This window comes from Rhinopithecus roxellana, chromosome 6 (assembly GCF_007565055.1).
Source record: "Rhinopithecus roxellana isolate Shanxi Qingling chromosome 6, ASM756505v1, whole genome shotgun sequence".
Taxonomy (NCBI): domain Eukaryota; kingdom Metazoa; phylum Chordata; class Mammalia; order Primates; family Cercopithecidae; genus Rhinopithecus; species Rhinopithecus roxellana.
In genome coordinates, this window is record NC_044554.1 from 53,084,158 (window position 1) to 53,103,374 (window position 19,217).

The window sequence follows — 19,217 nt, forward strand, 5'->3', positions numbered from 1 at the left end:
ACAATGCACGAGAAGCCGAAAGAGCCATGAGCTGGTGCCATCAGAACAGGCTTACCTGGGTGTCCTCGTGTGTCCTGCACCATGGATTCCTTTCAGCACAAGCCTGGGACTTCCTTTAAAACCCCACATTCTCAGTTGTTTTGTCAAAACTACATTTTCGCTTATTTATCAGCAATCCCTTCATTTAGGGAGTTAGAGCACTGGTTCAAACCCCATTGGCAATGTCAAAACAAAGTGCAACAAACGTTTATTAAGCATTTAGGAAATGTTATGTAAAGAACCTCTTATCCTTGCATGCCAGGCACTCTTTCAATCCTTTCAGTGACGTTTTTCCAAAATTCTGAATATCCACACTCAGGATTTTCTTTGAATTTGGGGGTACCCTCCCTCCACCCGGCAGCCTTCTGTGTCAGCGGGATACAATCTTGATATAGACACCGTTTTTTGGACCTAGGGCAGATTTGGATTCTAGCTGCAGCGGTACCTAAAGTAGAGAAAATTAAAATATTTGTCAAAGAGATAGTAGCATCTCACTGTACAAAGGAAGACTTGGAGGTTCAAGAAGGCCAAGTCCCTTGTCCAAGGTCACACAAGAAAGCAGAGAGCAAAGGCCCAAACCTATCTTTCAGTGACTGCAGCCATCCCTGCCGATCCTCCCCATCTCACTCCCCAGTCCTGGCCAGTAACAGCAATGCCCTCTGGCTGAGGGCCTCTGGGGAGAGCAGCTTCATGCTGTTCCTGCTCATATGTGCTGTGGTCTGGCCTCACTGACATCCAGAAAGCTTTCCTATGTCCAAAAGGCAGAGCCAGTGGTGGACTTGGGGCTCTGAAGAAAAGCCAAAGAATTACTCAAGGAGTTGGGTTTCCTCTGGAGCTATGGGCAAAATGATAACCCAGTGGCTAATGTGACAGCAAAGAGTCACCAGGGTCTTAGTGCTTGGGGCTGCACATGTCTCCTGTAGGAACCACAGCCCTCAAAGACATCTGAAAAAGCTGCAGGCCCCAGCACTTGTCAGCAGACAAGGAAGAATGGGGAGCCCTTGACTCATGCTGGTTCTTAAGCTGGGGGAGTGCCAGGCATAAGCAGCGTTTGGGAGACTGGTCTGGCTGTTACATAGAGATCATGGGGAAGTGAGGCAAGCCCCACACACGTGGAAGCCCTGACGCAGTGGGGCTGCTCCTCTGTCTGCCACTTGACCTCGCTTGGTTTGGCTCTGCGCTGTCGATCTGCCCCTCCCTCTCTCCAGCCTAGAGTGTGTGGACGCGCTGAATTTCAGTACCTCAGACTGTGTCCCCCACCCAAGCTCATTATTCCTCCAGGACCAGCAGCTGGTCCCATGTTCTCTGTCAGAGGCACTGCCTGTTTCAATCTAGAATTGTCACTGTCTGTCACTGTGTCCTTAAGCCTTCCTGTGCCTGCCTGTCCAGGTCTGCAGCTGAACAGAGGGTTCCGGGTGGCAGGACCAGCATGAGGATAGGTGCAGGGGACAGCAGTGGTCGGAATGGACAGGGAATAGCCAATGCTGTGCAGAGATGCAGTCGGATGTCAGGAAGGAGGGAGAGCTTGAGAGTGAGCAGGATCTGGGTGAGGACCCCCGTTTCTTGCATCTCTGGCTGTTTATCCATTTGCTCATTCGTGTTGAATGAATGAGTGAGTACCTGTCATGCACCTGACATAATAAGCTAGATGCTGCAGAGTCCAACAGTGAATATGACAGGCTGGATCCCTGCCATCACGAAGCCTGCAGTCCAACTGTGTGGCCTTAGGCAAGTTATTTAACCTCTCTGAGCTTTAGTTCCTCATCTAAAGAATGGGAATAGTCACTCCTACTCTGCGGGATTGCTGTGAGTGTGAAAGGGGGTGATATAGGCTCCCTGACCTGTTGAGGAATTGGTCTGCTGGAACTGGAGTGTGTGATGTGCGGGGGAAACAGGGCTGCAAAAGTGGGTAGGGCCCCATTTCAGGGGAGCCCAGCTCTCTGGGTGAGGACGGGGTCTGTGCACCAGTCTGGGACCTCAGGAATGAAGGCCTATGTTGTTGGGAAGAGTCTGAGTCACCACTTGTGAGAGGGACCAGGCTGTGGCCCTGGGGACATGTGAGTGTCTGCACAAGAGGGGAAGGCAAAGCTGGGGGTACCCTTCAAGGAGTTGAAACCCCTCAGCTTCCCCTTCAAGCAGACAGCACCTTGCTCTGTCAGGAGGAGCCAGAGGAAGTGTCTCCAGCTTCTGTAGGACGAGCCATGCACCTCCCCACCCCACAAAGGCAGGCGCATGTCACAACTGCAAATGCCATTGTCTCTGTGCCCTTTGTGGAAGTGGGAAGAGCTACAGCAAGGTGAGGTCCAGCCCTGATGTGCAGAGAACAATACTAATAACAATGATTTAACATGTACTCGGGTTAGTGTGCTAGGGCTTGTCTGAGTGCTGTGTGAACTCACTGAATCCTCACAGGACGTTAAGAGGTAGAGGGTGTTGTTATTATCATCTCCACTTTACGGATCAAGAAACTGAGGCCAAGAGAGGTTAAGGAGCTCGCCCAGGCTCACGGAGGCAGAGCCTGATGCTGCCCCCAGGCTGGCCCGCTGTCATGCAGAGAACTGAGGTGGCCCCCCCACCCCCGCCCTTGCCCCTGCCTCTGAGCAGTGGGGCCTCACCTGGGTCTCAGGGCAGGCTTGGAACTGGAACTTGTGCAGCACGTGGAGCAGTGTCATCTTGACCTCCAGCAGCCCTAGCCGCACCCCGAGGCAGCTCCGTGGGCCGGCCCCGAAGGGCAGGTATGTGAAGGGCCGGTGCTGCTGCTTGGCCTCAGCGGTGAACCTGCAGGTCCGTGTGGTCAGGGCTGGCTCAGAACACCCTCTCCCTCCCCTCTGCAGCCCTGTACTCCAGCTGAGCCACCCCTACATCTGAGACAAGGATGTCCCTAAGGCTCTGGGAGCTTATGGCTGCTCATTCCTGAGCCTCAGTCCCTCTCTGCTCCTGGCCTCCTGTTTTCCTGCACAGTCCCAGAGGCAGAGCTGAATCCGCAGAATCACCTGGAATGTCCACAGCGCCCTCCCTGCCTCTCCTTAGGAATTTGGTGTGTGGCTAATAAGCCCACAGACTCACCGCCACCCACAATCAGAGTCTAAACACGGCATCCCTGAACCCCAGGGCTTGGCGATCCTAGTCCTCACCTGGGCCCATGGCACCACCTCCCCTCACACAGGATGACCCAGCCACCACCTGCTTACTTCCTTGGCAGGGTACCAGGCACCTCAGCACTTCCTGGGCCCATCCTGGGGGTGTGTCCTACTGGCTTGCCCTGCAGGTCTCTTGAACCACACTGGCAGCACCTCTCCTGCCCATGCTTGCTTTGCAGGCCCCTGCACTGGACACCTGAACCATTGGGAGCTGCAGTACCTGGAGAGCTGGAGGCCCTTCCTCAGAACTGCTGAATCTCCTACCAAGTAGTGCATTTGCCTGCAGCGTGCAGCCCATGACAGTGAAGCTAGGTGGCACTCTTCTGTAACAGCGAGCTCACTTTTTACTACCCCGGGCTTTATTGTGAGGTTGTAAGCCCTGTGGCTGCAGCATGTTTAGGAGCTGATGTCTGTGGAATAATATTTGTGTAGATCCCATTGCTCACGCTTTCCCAGTGACTGGGTTGTAGACTTGGGCTGAATTCAGTTGGAGCCATGAAAGGTGAAAACACAACTGGTGCCGGGCCAGCCCTTCCCTTGCCAGACCATGCACACAGAGAGGGTATTGAGTGGTTCTGATGAGGACCAGGGTGTGGCCGCCTGCTCAGATGTTTCCAATCACAGAGTCCAGAAATGAGACAATGAACCAAAGCCAGGTGGTGGAAGGAGGGGACCCAGGTCAACCAGCAGATCCCATGAATTTAGAGTCATGGAGACATTAGCTGAAGCTGTTGTTTTGGCATAGACGCCCGTTTTTAAAAAAGGAAATGATGTTCTGTTACTTTCCAGTGCAGACCTGAAATACAATCCTGTATCCCATGTCCTGGCTTGAATGAATGGAAGACAATCATTTGAAATTGCCTTGTTTCTTGCATGCAGGGCTGCTGAAATGCTAAATGTCTGGATTCAGTTTGGACCTTGAAAAAATGGTATAATTATTTCCTTTGGAAATTATGCCTTGCAAACATCTATCTGAATTGCCGTAAGTTTTGACTATTTGGGGACACTTTTGCTAAGTCTCTGCCTCCTGGCTGCTGCCTCCACTGGTAAATTTATATCCCACACACATGCCTTCAGAGCTTTTTAAAAGGGGCAGCACTCACCTTTCAGGGTTGAAGGTCTCCGGGCTTGGCCAGTGCTCAGGGTCATGGTGCAGGGCACCCACGGCCATCTCTAGCACAGCACCTGCGGGGATGCGCTGCCCCAGCACCTCGCAGTCCTGAGCCGCCTCGCGTGTGAACCTGAGGGAAACACCAGGTTGGGGGGTGGGTGCAGAGTAGAGATGAGCAGAGCTTGGGGCGGCCTGGGCAAGCAGAGTCTGAGTGTGAAGGGGATCAGAGGCAGGCAGCACGGTGTGTGGAATGAGGCTGGGGGACACAGGATTCCCTGCTCAGCCCCCTTCCCAGGGTGACCAAGCCCCCACCCCATTAACACTCACTGCCCGGGAGCCTGCAGCCCCGAGGCTAGGCTCGCTTGCTCCTTGTTGAAAATGTACTCATCCATCTTTTCATGCATCCATTTGTCAAGCACTGAAGGGCCCCTCTTGTGCCCCATGTTGGGGTGCAAAGTGCTTTGGAAGGATTGCTTCCATAGTGGGGGCTTGGAGGGTCATTCCTGGGCCACAGCCTATCCTATCTTCCCATTCACAGCCAAGCCTCTTACCTCACCTTCTTGCTTCCTCTCCTCCCATTTCACTGACTAACCCTGCTGCCTGGCATCTGTCCCCTCCTTCCCATGGATGGTACCCATGCCAAGATCCCCAAAGAACATTTGTGGGTACGTCTGATGAATACTCCTCAGTCTTCATCTGACTTGGTCTGTCTATGTAATTGACTGTCTTCCTCTTGTACATTTCCTTGTTTTGTTTTTCTGTTTTAATTTTCATTTGGAAATAATTCTGAACTTACAGAAAAGTTGTAGTACATAAGATACCTGCTTATCCCTTACCCAGATTCACCTGCTGTTCATGCTGTGTCCATCTTCTTCTTCTTCTTCTTCTTCCTTTTTTTTTTTTTTGAGAGACAGAGTCTCGCTCTGTCACCCAGGCTGGAGTGCAGTGGCACGATCTCTGCTCACTGCAACCTCCACCTTCCAGGTTCAAGCGATTCTCCTGCCTCAGCCTCCCGAGTAGCTGGGACTACAGGTGTGTGTCACCAGGCCTGGCTAATTTTTGTATTTTTAGTAGAGATGGGGGGCAGTTTCACCATGTTGGTCAGGCTGGTCTTGAACTCCTGAGCTCAAGTGATCCGCCCACCTCGGCCTCCCAAAGTGCTGGGATTATAGGCGTGAGCCACCGTGCCCTGCCTGTGTCCATCGTCCATCATCTTTACCATTATGTGTGTGTGTGTGTTTCTCTCAGACATTATTTGTGTGGGTTTCCTCCTCCATCGCTGGCGCTCCTTCTCCTTCTCATTGGCAGGCTCTTCTGCATCCACCAGCCTCTTAAATCCTGGCGCTTCCCAGGGATTTCATCCGCACTCCCAGACTCAATTTCTATTATCTCCTAAGCCTCCTACCCCAGCCCCAGCCTGAACCCCAGGTTTCTATTTCTACCCACAGACCCAGCCTCTCCCCTGGGTGATCCACAGAATCCTCGAAGTCGACTTGAGCTGCAGCAGATCGTCAGAATCTTCTCCTCCTCCTGTTTCCCACACAGGCTTAAGCAAGCCAGAAACTGGAAGCCATCCTTGACTCGTCCCTCCCCATCTGCAGATTCATCACTGGTCTTTCTTACATTGCCATCTCTCCAGTTTTACTGCCATCTCCTTAGTTTAGATTCTTGTCTCTCCTTGACCTCTTTCCAATACAGTCTTCTCATGACAACCAGAGCTATGTCTCTGATAGGCAGTTTTGTCTGCTTCTTCCCAAGGATGGGCTACCTAGGACAGGCATCTGGAGCTGGGGCAAGACCCAGGTGCTTGAGGCTGTGTGGCCCCAGAGCTGAGGCTAGAGTCACAGTTAGCTGGTGAAACCTGTAGCTCAAAGTCAAGGGCAATCAATGGATGAAGTGAGACCATGAATCGGAGAAGGCAGCAGATCGGAAGCCAGGAAGACAGGCAGTGACTCGTGATGCACAGTGAAAGGTAGTTTAGGACCTGGGTTTGGAATTAAGGCCATGAGCTGGTCAGGGGTGTTGGAGGCTGCTGGTGTTGATGCAGTCTCCAGGTTTACCTGGTCAAGCTGTGTTCAAAGCTGAGCCTTGGGCCAGTGTTCAGGGCTCCTGATGCTGTGAGATCACACCCCAGTCTGACTGCTGGAGCTACTGTAGCTTCTGAAACATCTGAACCACTTTCCAGTCCCCCAGCTCGGGTCTCCTCCTTGAGGCCTGCCAGTGAGAGCTGTTCCTGGTTCCTGGGAGAGTTCTAGCTTCCTTACTTCATCAGTTTCTTAAAACCAACACCCGTGACTCAAGAAAACACCAGTGAATCTGTCTTCCTTGCAACTTGAAAACCCGGCATGGCTCTCTTAAGCTTGTACCTTGTTGATTATGGCCCAGAAGGTGACCCTGGGAAATGAGTCTACTTGGAGCTACACAACTCAACTCTTGGACTGAGCATTGAGACCACCTGTGTCAGTGACTTCCTCTCTGCTCCAGAAAATTCTTGCTAAGGAAAATAAACCTCTGAACCAATAAATAACTTCACTGTTGGCTTCAGGAAATTAATGCAAGTTAATTTGTCTGAGCAAATCACTTTCCTATCAGGACAATGGTTTGCTGACTTGAGCAAACAGTTCACTTACCAGACAACAGTCTTACCTGTCAGAACTCCCTTCAGCTTGCCTACCTGTATCCACTCATTCCTAAATTGTTATGTCATACATTTTGCCCAATTTCAAACATTCCTTGCCATGAAAGACCTACCTTAAACCTCTGTAGCCCAAACTCCAAACCTTTTAAGTATCCTTTCCTGATCTGCTGGCTTTGAGTGCCTGTTAAACAAACATGCTGTCACTCTTCAGACCTACATGCAACCTTCTAGAAACAAAATTTGAGGTGGAGAGCTGAAGAACCACTCTCTTCCTGAACTTGGGTAGACTTTTGGACTTTGAGTGTTGACAGCACATGCTCTGAAGAGTTCTGGTCATGGCCAGGTGCGGTGGCTCATGCCTGTAATTCCAGCACTTTGGGAGGTGGAGGTGGGTGGATCACCTGAGGTCAGGAGTTGGAGACCAGCCTGGCCAACATGGTGAAACCCCATCTCTACTAAAAATACAGGCATGGTGTCATGCGCCTGTAGTCCCAGCTACTCGGGAGGCTGAGGCAGGATAATCACTTGAACCCAGGAGGCGGAGGTTGCAGTGAGCTGAGATTGCACCACTGCACACCTGAGCAACAGAGCGAGACTCCATCTCAAAAAAAAAAAAAAAGTTCTGGTTACAGTTGATTTGGGATTTTAAAGGATGAGATAGAGCCTTTTAGGACAAGGGCAGAGTTACAGCCCCAGCTTCTCTTCCTCACCTCCCTGCACCTCTCAGCCCACCCCCTCCCCAACTACTTCTGTGACTATAGGGTTCGATTGAGAAGTCTCTCTCTGACTTCAGCATTATCCCACTCCAACAGATCTGGCTCACAGCAAGAAAACCAAGCCCAAGAAAACCAAGCCCCGCTTCCTGCCTCCTAGCTTCCAAACTTCAGGCCACTTCCTATCCCAGGTAACACGGGGTTGGGAGGAGACACTGGTCATAGCCTCTGTCAAGGCTTGGCCTCGCGATACCCTCCCTACATAGCAAAGTTCTGTTTCCCTAACGCATCCTGTACACAGGCTCCCACTCCTGCTCCTGTCCGTACCACTCCCACACGCCTGGAATCCGTGATTCTGAGTCTTAAGTCCTTAACACAGGACATGAGAACATCTAATGAGGACAGTCTCAAACCGTCCATCAGCTGCCGTGATAATTCTGGAATATTGGAACACCAGAATTGGTCCTGGTGAGGCTGGGTTTATTTAGTTATTTATCTGCTCACCTATCTGTTTGTTATTTCATTGTGGCTATATATATATATATATATATATATATATATATGAACATAAAATGGACCATTTGAACCATTTTCCAGTGTGCAGTTGTGTGGTTTTAGTACATTCATTGTGCAACCAGCACCGCCATCCATCTCCAGAACTTTTTCCTCTTCCTCCTCTGAAATTCTGGATCCCTTAAACACTGACTCCCTCCCCTCCCCTCTCCCTGGTCCCTGGCAGACAGCGTTCTACTTTCTGTCTTTGTGAATTTGGCCTCTCTGAGTGAGTCCTGGTGAGTCCCTGTTGTCTATGTCTCTACTGATAGCTGCTTCTCCCAGAGAGGAAAATATTTGATCAGATTGTTCATTTTACCCAAGGGCAATGGCACAATCTCATTTATGCTTTACTTTTAAAGGGTAGACTATATATGCTTATATATGAACATAACATTTCTAGAAGAATACTTAAATTTCTTTCTCTTCTCTAGGGGATGGGACTGGGATGGAGAATGGCGGGGGGGGGGCCTTTTTTTTTTTTTATTCTTCTCCATTGTTTAGGGGACTGTGGTTGTTTTTTTTTTTTTTTTTTTTTTTGAGACAGAGTCTCGCTCTGTTGCCCAGGGTGGAGTGCAGTGGCACTATCTTGGCTCACTGCAACCTCTGCCTCCCAGGTTCAAGCAATTCTCCTGCCTTAGCCTCCCGAATAGCTGGGATTACAGATTACTGCCACCATGCCCGGCTAATTTTTGTATTTTTAATAAAGACAAAGTTTCACCATGTTGGCCAGGCTGGTCTTGAACTCCTGACCTCAAGTGATCCTCCCTCCTTGCCTCCCAAAGTGCTGGGATTACAGGTGTGAGCCACCACACCCGGCTGGGACTGTGTGTGTGTGTGTGTGTGTGTGTGTGTGTGTGTGTGTTTTAAGTATAAGCATGCTAGTTTGGTAATATAAATAATTAAAAATTAAAAATAATTCTATGCTGGATTTTACTTCAAGCTGTAGGATTAGACTTCCCTAAATACCCTAGAGGAAATGCAATGATTACAGTAATTACTGTTATGCCCTGTTGCTGCCCATAAGACATTAAGAGCAGCCTGTGGCTTCTTGCCGCTCCCTCTCTCTGTTATGAGCCTTTCATGTAACAGAGAGGAACAGAAAAAGGCCAGGGCTGGGAGAACCCATTGAGATCCTAAGCTGCTAATACAATTATATGTGCTTGGAGCCAATAGCAAACACCAGTGCTGAAACCAGGGCAGGCAGCTGGGGGTTGTGATGTCTGTACCCTCAGTTCCAAAGGGGTCAGACGAGGCTGTTCTCTGGCACCCTGCTTTTTCATCTTTTCTGGAAACAGCCTGGACCTGGAGGCAGACACCCTGGAATCTGAATAGAGAGCCTTCCTTTCCCCGCAGACTGAGCCACGTAAGAGACCCGCAGAAGCTTCAGAACTGCACCGCACAGCAACTCAGTCACCTCAGTGGCACTCAGACAGGGCTGCTGTGTTTTCCCACAAGGGCCATTCTGATTTTCTTTTATGAATAAGTTCAAGTTGTGTCAGCACGTGGGAAAGGTCAACACGCTTTTTGAGATGAAATAATAATAATGCTCACTCTCCCTACATTCACCCCCAAATCCTTTGAGCAGAAGCAGATTGTCCTCTGGTCTGGGTGAGAATTGTGACACCTTGTCTGTCTCATATCTGGTGATTGACAAGAAAAGCCAGCAGAGCTGATAGGGTGAAAAATGCTAATGTAGCAGGTGTGGAGCAGCTGCGAGGCAGGTGTGAGGCAGGTGTGGGGTGGGTGTGGGGCAGGTGTGAGGCGGGTGTGGCGTGGGTGTGGGGCAGGTGTGGGGTGGGTGTGGGGCAGGTGTGAGGCGGGTGTGGCGTGGGTGTGGGGCAGGTGTGGGGTGGGTGTGGCGCGGGTGTGGGGCGGGTGTGAGGGGTGTGGGGTGGTTGTGGAACAGGTGTGAGGCAGGTGTGGAGCGGGTGTGGGGCAGGTGTGGGGCGGGCATGAGGCAGGTGTGGGGTGGATGTGAGGCAGGTGTGGGGCAGGTGTGGGTCGGGTATGGGGCAGGTGTGGAGCAGGTATGGGGCTGGCGTGGAGATGTGGGGCGGGTGTGGAGTGGGTATGAGGCAGGTGTGGAGCAAGCGTGGGGCGGGTGTGGGGCAGGTATGAGGCAGGTGTGAAGCAGGTGTGGGGTGGGTGTGGAGCTGGTGTGGGGTGGGTGTGGAGCTGGTGTGGGTGGGTGTGAGGCAGGTGTGGGACAGGTGTGGAGTGGGCGTGGGGCAGGGGTGGGGCAGGTGTGGAGCAGGTATGGGACTGGCATGGAGGTGTGGGGCAGGTGTAGAGTGGGTGTGAGGCAGGTGTGGGGCAGGTGTGGAGGTGTGGGGCAGGTGTGGGGCGGGTGTGGAGTGGGTGTGGGGCAGGTATGGGGCAGGTGTGGAGGTGTGGGGCAGGTGTGGAGGTATGGGGCAGGTGTGGAGAAGGTGTGGGGCAGGTGTGGGGGGGGTATGGAGGTGTGGGGCAGGTGTGGGGTGGGTGTGGAGGTGTGGGGCAAGTGTGGGGCAGGTGTGGAGGTGTGGGGCAGGTGGGTGGGTGTGGAGGTGTGAGGCAGGTGTGGGGCGGGCATGGAGGTGTGAGGCAGGTGTGGGGCAGGTGTGGGACAGGTGTGAGGTGGGTGTGGAGGTGTGGGGCAGGTGTGGAGGTGTGGGACAGGTGTGGAGAAGGTGTGGGGCAGGTGTGCAGGTGCAGGGCAGGTTTGGGGCAGGTGTGGGGAAGGGGTGGCTCAGGAGAGTGAGGCTGGATGGAAGCTGGCCATTCTCCTGTCTTACCAGTGCTGGCGCTCCTCCCTGCACACCTCATGCTGCATGCAGCTGAGCGGGCACTGCAGTTCCACCTGTGCCACCCACTGCCTCTCTCCCACCTCTGCAGGGCCAATGAAACAGGCATATGTCCCCATTTAACCTGTAGGAAGGAGAGGCATGGAGCAGCATGGGCCTCACAATCACACAGTAAACCAAGGCCAGGGCTGAGATGGTCTTCTGACACACCCTCTAGACCTGTTGGATGAATTCTAACTACTTCATCCAGGTCCTCTAGTTTCTGTCTGGTCTTCAGGTGAGATCACCGGCTTCCTAGTCCACCTGTGCCAACTTCCTTTCCTGCTCTGCTGTTTATAACGGGTCAGTGGAGAATTGGCCACCGCATTTTCGTGTTGAAGAGCCTAACCCCTTTGTTATTCAACATGACATCTATACAAGGTCTTGTCTGATGGATTCATGGCTGAGTTTAGGTCCAGGAAGTACTGCATCCATTGATCAGTTTCTGTGCTGTCCTCTTGCTGGAGAACACACCTGTTTGGCTTGGCTACTCTCCCTCTTGGCCAGGAGCCCCAGTCACCAAGCCAAAGCTGGACCCCACCTATCAGCCGGGGCCCTGTAAGGCCTTCTTTCCTTTAAACGGCCTTTGTTCTGTTTGATCACTGAATGCTTTATCTTCAACTTTATTTTAACATGTACACCAGCTGCCCACAATCCCCTTGGAAGAAAGCTGGATATCAATTATGAAAAAAATAAGGCTGGGAATGGTGGCTCAGGCCTGTAATCCCAGCACTTTGGGAGGCCAAGACCGGCAGATCAGCTGAGGTTAGGAGTTTGAGACCAGCCTGGCCAACATGGTAAAACCCATCTCTACTAAATATACAAAAAATTAGCCAGGCACGGTGGTGGACACCTGTAATCCCAGTTACTTGGGAGGCTGAGACACGAGGATTGCTTGAACTCAGGAGACGGAAGTTTCAGTGAGCCAAGATCACACCATTGCACTCCAGCCTGGGGGACAGGGCAAGACTCCATCTCAAAAATAAATAAATAAATAAATAAATAAATAAATAAATAAATAAAAGAATTGGATGACAGTTTGCAAGAGACTCTCAAGGAGATCAGGGAAGGGCTGCACATCAGGTCTTAATGCTGGCATGGGGAGAGGGTGCACAGAGCCCCTGAGTGACTGGCCTGCTTCTGCACCAAAACCCAAAACCCTGCGTGCTTGAGGACAATGCAATTCCAATCACACCACTGGAATTTTCTGTATTTGCTTCTGGACTTGCGTATTTGGACAATATCTACAATTGCATTATTTGTAATGCTTTTGTGTTGAAATATCATTTTGAGATACCCTCAAATCATCCACACATTCTCTTTAAAAATGGTGAAAGGTATCTCCATATGGTTTATGTGATCTAGTAATTCATAAGAGTGTTGAGTGGAATTTAGCACAATGCTTTGTGCTGCTTTTGTTTCTAGAGCTTGAAATCTGGCTGTTATTTCACTCTCTGTAAGGATCTGGGGACATGAATTAAGATGCCTTTCTCTATGGAGTGCCTTGTTTGGGAGAGTTTGAACGAAGCACAATAGTTGGTTTTACTCACAAGATACCCACAGCTTGGTGTGATCGGCTGGTTGGTGTGTACATTAGTGAAATGCCATGCAGTGGCAGACATGCTTCCAAGAATATAACATGAAGTATAGTTACAGCTCAAAGTGCTGGGGAGGAAGGGCAGGGAGGACCAGGTGAGGCAAGCCCAACACAGACGTCCTGAGGGGTGGTGAGACGTTTTGGAGGGTGAGTCATGTTGGAGCTCCAGGATTGAACAGCTGGGGGTGTTGGATGGCAGGAAGGAGCTCCCAGGACTCAGACAGTCCCCTACTGGAATGCCAGCTCCAAGACTGGTCAGGGACTTTTATCTGTTTTATATACAGCTGATTTCCCAGTGCTTGGCACAGAGTAGATGCTCAGTAAACAATTGCTGAATGAATGAATAATGAATGAACAGGCAGGGGAAATGGCAAAAGCCAACAAAGGCTAGGAGACCAAAGGGCTGGCTTGGGGTGGGGAGGAAGGCAGTGTTAAGAAAAGGCCAGTGAAGCTTTGAGAAGGTTGTTAAGCTATAGGAAAGTGGGCCAGATATCTGAGGTGTCCTGGGGGATACAAAGGAACCCAGGACTCAGGCGTTGCCCTCCAGAAACACATGTGGTAACTGATGGAGGAGGGCCCTGACCTGCAGGATGGGGCATGGAGTAGGGTTAGGGGATAGGGATTGGGGCAGGGGAGGGGGCTGCTACACACCTGAAAGCCGGTGGGTACATCCTCAGCGTCTCTGCAATCACCATGTCCAGATAGGGCAGGCCTTCCTCGAGGCTGCAGAACTCAGGGACCACCTGATGGAGGGGTTGTGACAAAGGGAGAAGTTCGTGTTAGCCCGACTCTCATGGCATTTTGTCTTTTCCTTAAATTTCAATCTTGTTTCCAACTTTGGCAAACATTTAAACAGCAACCCCACAAAATGAAAAGTCGATATGACCCAAATTGCATCTGATTGGCATTCAGTGTGTTCTGTTGTGCTTATATTTCACGGTGCTAGCCTGGGGCTCAGGGGTCTTTGTAATACAGAGAAGTTTGGTTATAAAACTGCAGCGGCAGCCACAGCTGCCAGCATTTATTGGGAGCTGATGATGTGGCCGACCAAGTGCAGCATAGATGTTCCCTCATTGGATCCTCCACTAAGCCAGTGTGGCGGCTACTTCCCCATCTTTCAGATGAGAAAACAGGCTCAAAGAGCCTGTCACATGGGTAGTCATGGCACATTATGAAGTTAAAAGACAAATAGTGAAATAGCAAATAAAAAATTTTGCAACATGTATAAGGGATTAGAAGTAACAAAAAACCAAAGAGCTACTGTCAATCAGTAGGAAAGACAACTAGCTAGAAAAACGGTCAAAGGATATGAAAAGGCAAAACACAGAAGCAATATGAGTTACTATGACGAGAAATGCAAGTTCGAATGAGATTCCATTTGCACAGGTCAGATTAGGACCAGTTGGAAAATATTGATTATATTTCAGGGGGTGCAGATGTGGGGATCTAACACCCTGTGGGTGACTCTCTTGGAGTGACACTCTTGTCACTCCCTGGCTCCCCCTCTTTGGCCTGAAGATGAACACATGTGCCCATGAGCTCTCGAGCAGGGTGAGGGCGCACCGGGGTTAAAGAAGCTTATTTGCTGCTCTGCCAGTTTCCCCACAGAGGTGGAGTGAGTTATCTGGTTGGTAGGTGATGGTCTCACTTTCCTCACCTAGATAATGCTAATCCAGGAGGAGTCCCCGAGGTGAGGGATTGCTTTCTTCTGTTCCCTCTTTTTCCCAGAGCAGCAGGAGGCCGGCCTCCAGGGCAAGTCCATTCTGAAGCCGCCAACGTTCCAGGGACAGGCGCTGGGAGGCCTAGTTCCTCCATCTGCAGAGGGAGCCCTTCACAGCCCTGGAGCAGCCACTGGCTGCCCTGCCTGGGATCTCAGCCAGCTCTCAAAGTGAGTTCCAGGATGGGCAAGGGTCAGCAGCAGCAGCATCACCGGGGAACCTGTTAGAACTGTCTTGATGGGGGCAAACCTCTGCCCACCCCCAGCCCAGGTGCTGAGTGTGTCATAGCACAGAGGTTTAGAGATCGTTGGAGGTTAGTCTGCTGTGGCTGGCTGGGGAAGACTGTGGAAAGGGGAGACATCTGGACTAATTTCCCTAGACCCTGCCTCCCTGACTGGGTCTCAGTGCATGTGGCTGGTGACTGATAGGGCTCTTGGATGCCTGGAAGGGTCTGGACTCCCCCAGCTCATCCAGTATGTCCAGGCCTGAAAGAGCATCCCCCTTGGGCAAACCTGGAGGCATCCTCTCTTCCTGCTTTCAGTCTTCCTGAGTTTGGTTTGTGTTTGTCTCTTCTGGCCAACAAGTCACAAAACACCAATTGTGTAATTTCAGTGGTTCTGCATATGAGTTAAATGCTCTGAAATTTACATTTAAAACTGGCATTGCTTGGTATAAAGATGAATGGTAAAATGCTTGCTAATAATTTAAAATTTAGAGTTTTTTTTACTTAGAACGACAGTAAATGGAAAATAAAAAGCACCATGACAAGTTGAAAAAGAGACTACAGAAGAAATGAAGAAGCTCGCTGAGTACTACGATGGACACTTCCCCCCGCTCTGGGAATAAAGGCTACCACACTTTTATTTCTCATTGGGCCTCACAGATCCTGTAACCAGCCCTGCAGGCCAAGACTGACTGGCCCAAAGGGACCAGTCTGGAAATTTGGATCTGGGACAAAAAAAAAAAGTTTTTCTCCAGCAGGTGGCAATTGAACACAGGGAAGTGGAGACCCATTGTTGGCCACATTTGGCCTCGTGGATTAATGAGCAGAAAACAGCAGTTGGCCTCAGGAAAGAAGAAATGAATCAGATATACACAACAAAGCAGAAGCAAAGGACGGAGAGACCATTTCTTGGTGCCCCATAGAGTTCCAGTTCCTGTTTGCCATCTGCTCCTCCTGGCAGGTAGTCCTGTGGGTGGCATCTTGGTACCTTCCAACAAGTTCTCACTTGTGGCTAAAGTTAGCGACATTCTGAATTCCATTGTCTGCAACCAAATGAATCTTAACAAATGCAGGAATATACATGCATCAAACAAGAAACAGAGGTGCAGTACACAAAAATAGGGACTATATCTCAAAAAGAAAAACTGGATCTGGGAGGAGCATCCCTAATGGGTAAACGGTGTTGGTTTCCCAAAGAAAACTATATGGTTTGTAAGCTGTCATGGTTTGTCAAAGAAAGAAAACTTTTTAAGATAGGCTAAGGGAATTTTGTAATTGCCATAAAAAAGGATGAGTTTGCGTCCTTTGTAGGGACATGGATGCAGCTGGAAACCATCATTCTTAGCAAACTATCACAAGAACAGAAAACCAAACACCGCATATTCTCACTCATAGGTGGGAACTGAACAATGAGATCACTTGGACTCGGGAAGGGGAACATCACAAAATGGGGCCTATCATGGGGAGGGGTGAGGGGGAAGGGATTGCACTGGGAGTTATACCCGATATAAATGATGAATTGATGGGTACTGACGAGTTGATGGGTGCAGCACACCAACATGGCACAAGTATACATATGTAACAAACCTGCACGTTATGCACATGTACCCTAGAACTTAAAGTATAATAATAAAAAAATAAAATAAATAAAAAAAAGAAAATCAAAGTCTTTATTTACTCTTTACTCTTTCCCCAGATGGGCTTTTTTTTTTTTTTTTTTTTTTTTTTTTTTACTGTGCTTCTAGGCTTTTAGATCAAGATATACATATACGCCACGTGCGGTGGCTCATGCCTGTAATCCCAGCACTTTGGGAGGCCGAGGTGGGTGGATCACCCGAGGTGAGGAGTTCAAGATCAGCCTGGCCAACATGGTGAAACCCCGTCTCTACTAAAAGTGCAAAAAATTAGCTGGGCATGGTGGTGAGTGCCTGTAATCCCAGCCACCCTGGAGACTGAGGCAGGAGAATCGCTTGAATCAGGAGGTGGAGGTTGCAGTGAGCTGAGATCACAGCCTAGGCAACAAGAGAAAACTCCATCTCAAAAAAAAAAAAAAAAAAAGATACATATGTAAAGATCGTCTTAGTTCAGCAGTTCTCCGTGTGGCTGCATGTTAGAAACAGCCAGCTTTGGTTCAACATACACAAATCAATAAATGTAATCCATCATATAAACAGAACCAAAGACAAAAACCACATGATTATCTCAATAGATGCAGAAAAGGCCTTTCACAAAATTCAACAGCCCTTCATGCTAAAAACTCTCAATAAATTAGGTATTGATGGGATGTATCTCAAAATAATAAGAGCTATTTATGACAAACCCACAGCCAATATCATACTGAATGAGCAAAAACTGGAAGCATATCCTTTGAAAACTGGCACAAGACAGAGATGCCCTCTCTCTTTTTTTTTTTTTTTTTTTTTTTTGAGACGGAGTCTCGCTCTGTCACCCAGGCTGGAGTGCTGTGGCCGGATCTCAGCTCACTGCAAGCTCCGCCTCCTGGGTTCACGCCATTCTCCTGTCTCAGCCTCCCGGGTAGCTGGGACTACAGGCGCCGCCACGTCGCCCGGCTAGTTTTTTGTAGTTTTTAGTAGAGACGGGGTTTCACCGTGTTAGCCAGGATGGTCTCGATCTCCTGACCTCGTGATCCGCCCGACTCGGCCTCCCAAAGTGCTGGGATTACAGGCTTGAGCCACCGCGCCCGGCTGAGATGCCCTCTCTCACCACTCCTATTCAACATAGTGTTGGAAGTTCTGGTCAGGGCAATCAGGAGAAAGAAATAAAGGATATTCAATTAGGAAAAGAGGAAGTCAAATTGTCCCTGTTTGCAGATGACATGATTGTATATTTGGAAAACCCCATCGTCTCAGCCCAAATCTCCTTAAGCTAATAAGCAACTTCAGCAAAGTCTCAGGATACAAAATCAATGTGCAAAAATTACAAGCATTCCTATATACCAATAACAGACAAACAGAGAGCCAAATCATGAGTGAACTCCCATTCACAATTGCCTCAAAAATAATAAAATATCTAGGAACCCAACTTACAAGGGATGTGAAGGACCTCTTCTAGGAGAACTACAAACCACTGCTCAACAAAATGAAGGACACAAACAAATGGAAGAACATTCTATGCTCACGGATAGGAAGAATCAATATCGTGAAAATGGCCATACTGCCCAAGGTAATTTATAGATTCAATGCCATCCCCATCAAGCTACAAATGACTTTCTTCACAGAATTGGAAAAAACTACTTTAAAGTTCATATGGTACCAAAAAAGAGCCTGCATTGCCAAGACATTCCTAAGCCAAAAGAACAAAGCTGGAGGCATCACCCTACCTGACTTCAAACTATACTACAAGGCTACAGTAACCAAAACAGCATGGTACTGGTACCAAAACAGATATATAGACCAACGGAACAGAACAGAGCCCTCAAAAATAATACCACACATCTACAACCATCTGATCTTTGACAAACCTGACAAAAACAAGAAATGGGGAAGGGATTCCCTATTTCATAAATGGTGCTGGGAAAACTGGCTAGCCATATGTAGAAAACTGAAACTGGATCCCTTCCTTACATATACTAAAATTAATTCAAGATAGATTAAAGACTTAAATGTTAGATCTAAAACCATAAAAACCCTAGAAGCAGACCTAGGCAATACCATTCAGGACATAGGCATGGGCAAGGACTTCATGTCTAAAACACCAAAAGCAATGGCAACAAAAGCCAAAATTGACAAATGGGATCTAATTGAACTAAAGAGCTTCTGCACAGCAAAAGAAACTACCATCAGAGGGAACAGGCAACCTACAGAATGGGAGAAAATTTTTGCAATCTACCCATATGACAAAGGGCTAAAAACCAGAATCTACAAAGAACTCAAACAAATTTACAAGAAAAAATCAAACAACCCCATCAAAAAGTGCGCGAAGTATATGAACAGACACTTTTCAAAAGAAGACATTTATGCAGCCAACAGACACATGAAAAAATGCTCATCATCACTGGCCATCAGAGAAATGCAAATCAAAACCACAATGAGATACCATCTCACACCAGTTAGAATGGCAATCATTAAAAAGTCAGGAAACAACAGGTGCTGGAGAGGATGTGGAGAAATAGGAACGCTTTACACTGTTGGTGGGACCGTAAACTAGTTCAACCATTGTGGAAGACAGTGTGGCGATTCCTCAAGGATCCAGAACTAGAAATACTATTTGACCCAGCCATCCCATTACTGGGTATATACATAAAGGATTATAAATCATGCTGCTATAAAGACACATGCACACATATGTTTATTGTGGCACTATTCACAATAGCAAAGACTTGGAACCAACCCAAATGTCCATCAATGATAGACCGGATTAAGAAAATGTGGCACATATACACCACGGAATACTATGCAGCCATAAAAAGGGATGAGTTAGGTCCTTTGTAGGGACATGGATGAAGCTGGAAACCATCATTCTCAGCAAACTATCGCAAGGACAGAAAACCAAACGCTGCATGTTCTCATAGGTGGGAATTGAACAATGAGAACACTTGGACACAGGATGGGGAACATCTCACACCGGGGCCTGTCATGGGGTGGGGAAGGGGGAAGGGGGAAGGGATAGTATTAGGAGATATACCTAATGTAAATGACGAG

General features: G+C 49.0%; 1 protein-coding gene across 2 annotated transcripts in view; it reads right to left on the reverse strand.

Moving 5' to 3' along the window:
* Positions 1–215: 215 nt before the first annotated feature.
* The window catches only part of TBXAS1 (thromboxane A synthase 1), a 194,142-nt gene continuing 175,140 nt past the window's right edge, over positions 216–19,217 (reverse strand). For both annotated transcript variants that reach the window (XM_010356280.2, XM_030932329.1), the window contains 4 exons: positions 13,267–13,358; positions 4,283–4,420; positions 2,655–2,817; positions 216–484 (listed from right to left, as the gene is read on the reverse strand). In XM_010356280.2, the coding sequence (XP_010354582.2) occupies positions 410–484; positions 2,655–2,817; positions 4,283–4,420; positions 13,267–13,358 (468 nt within the window). In that variant the 3' untranslated portion in view covers positions 216–409. The remainder of the gene's footprint in view (positions 485–2,654; positions 2,818–4,282; positions 4,421–13,266; positions 13,359–19,217) is intronic.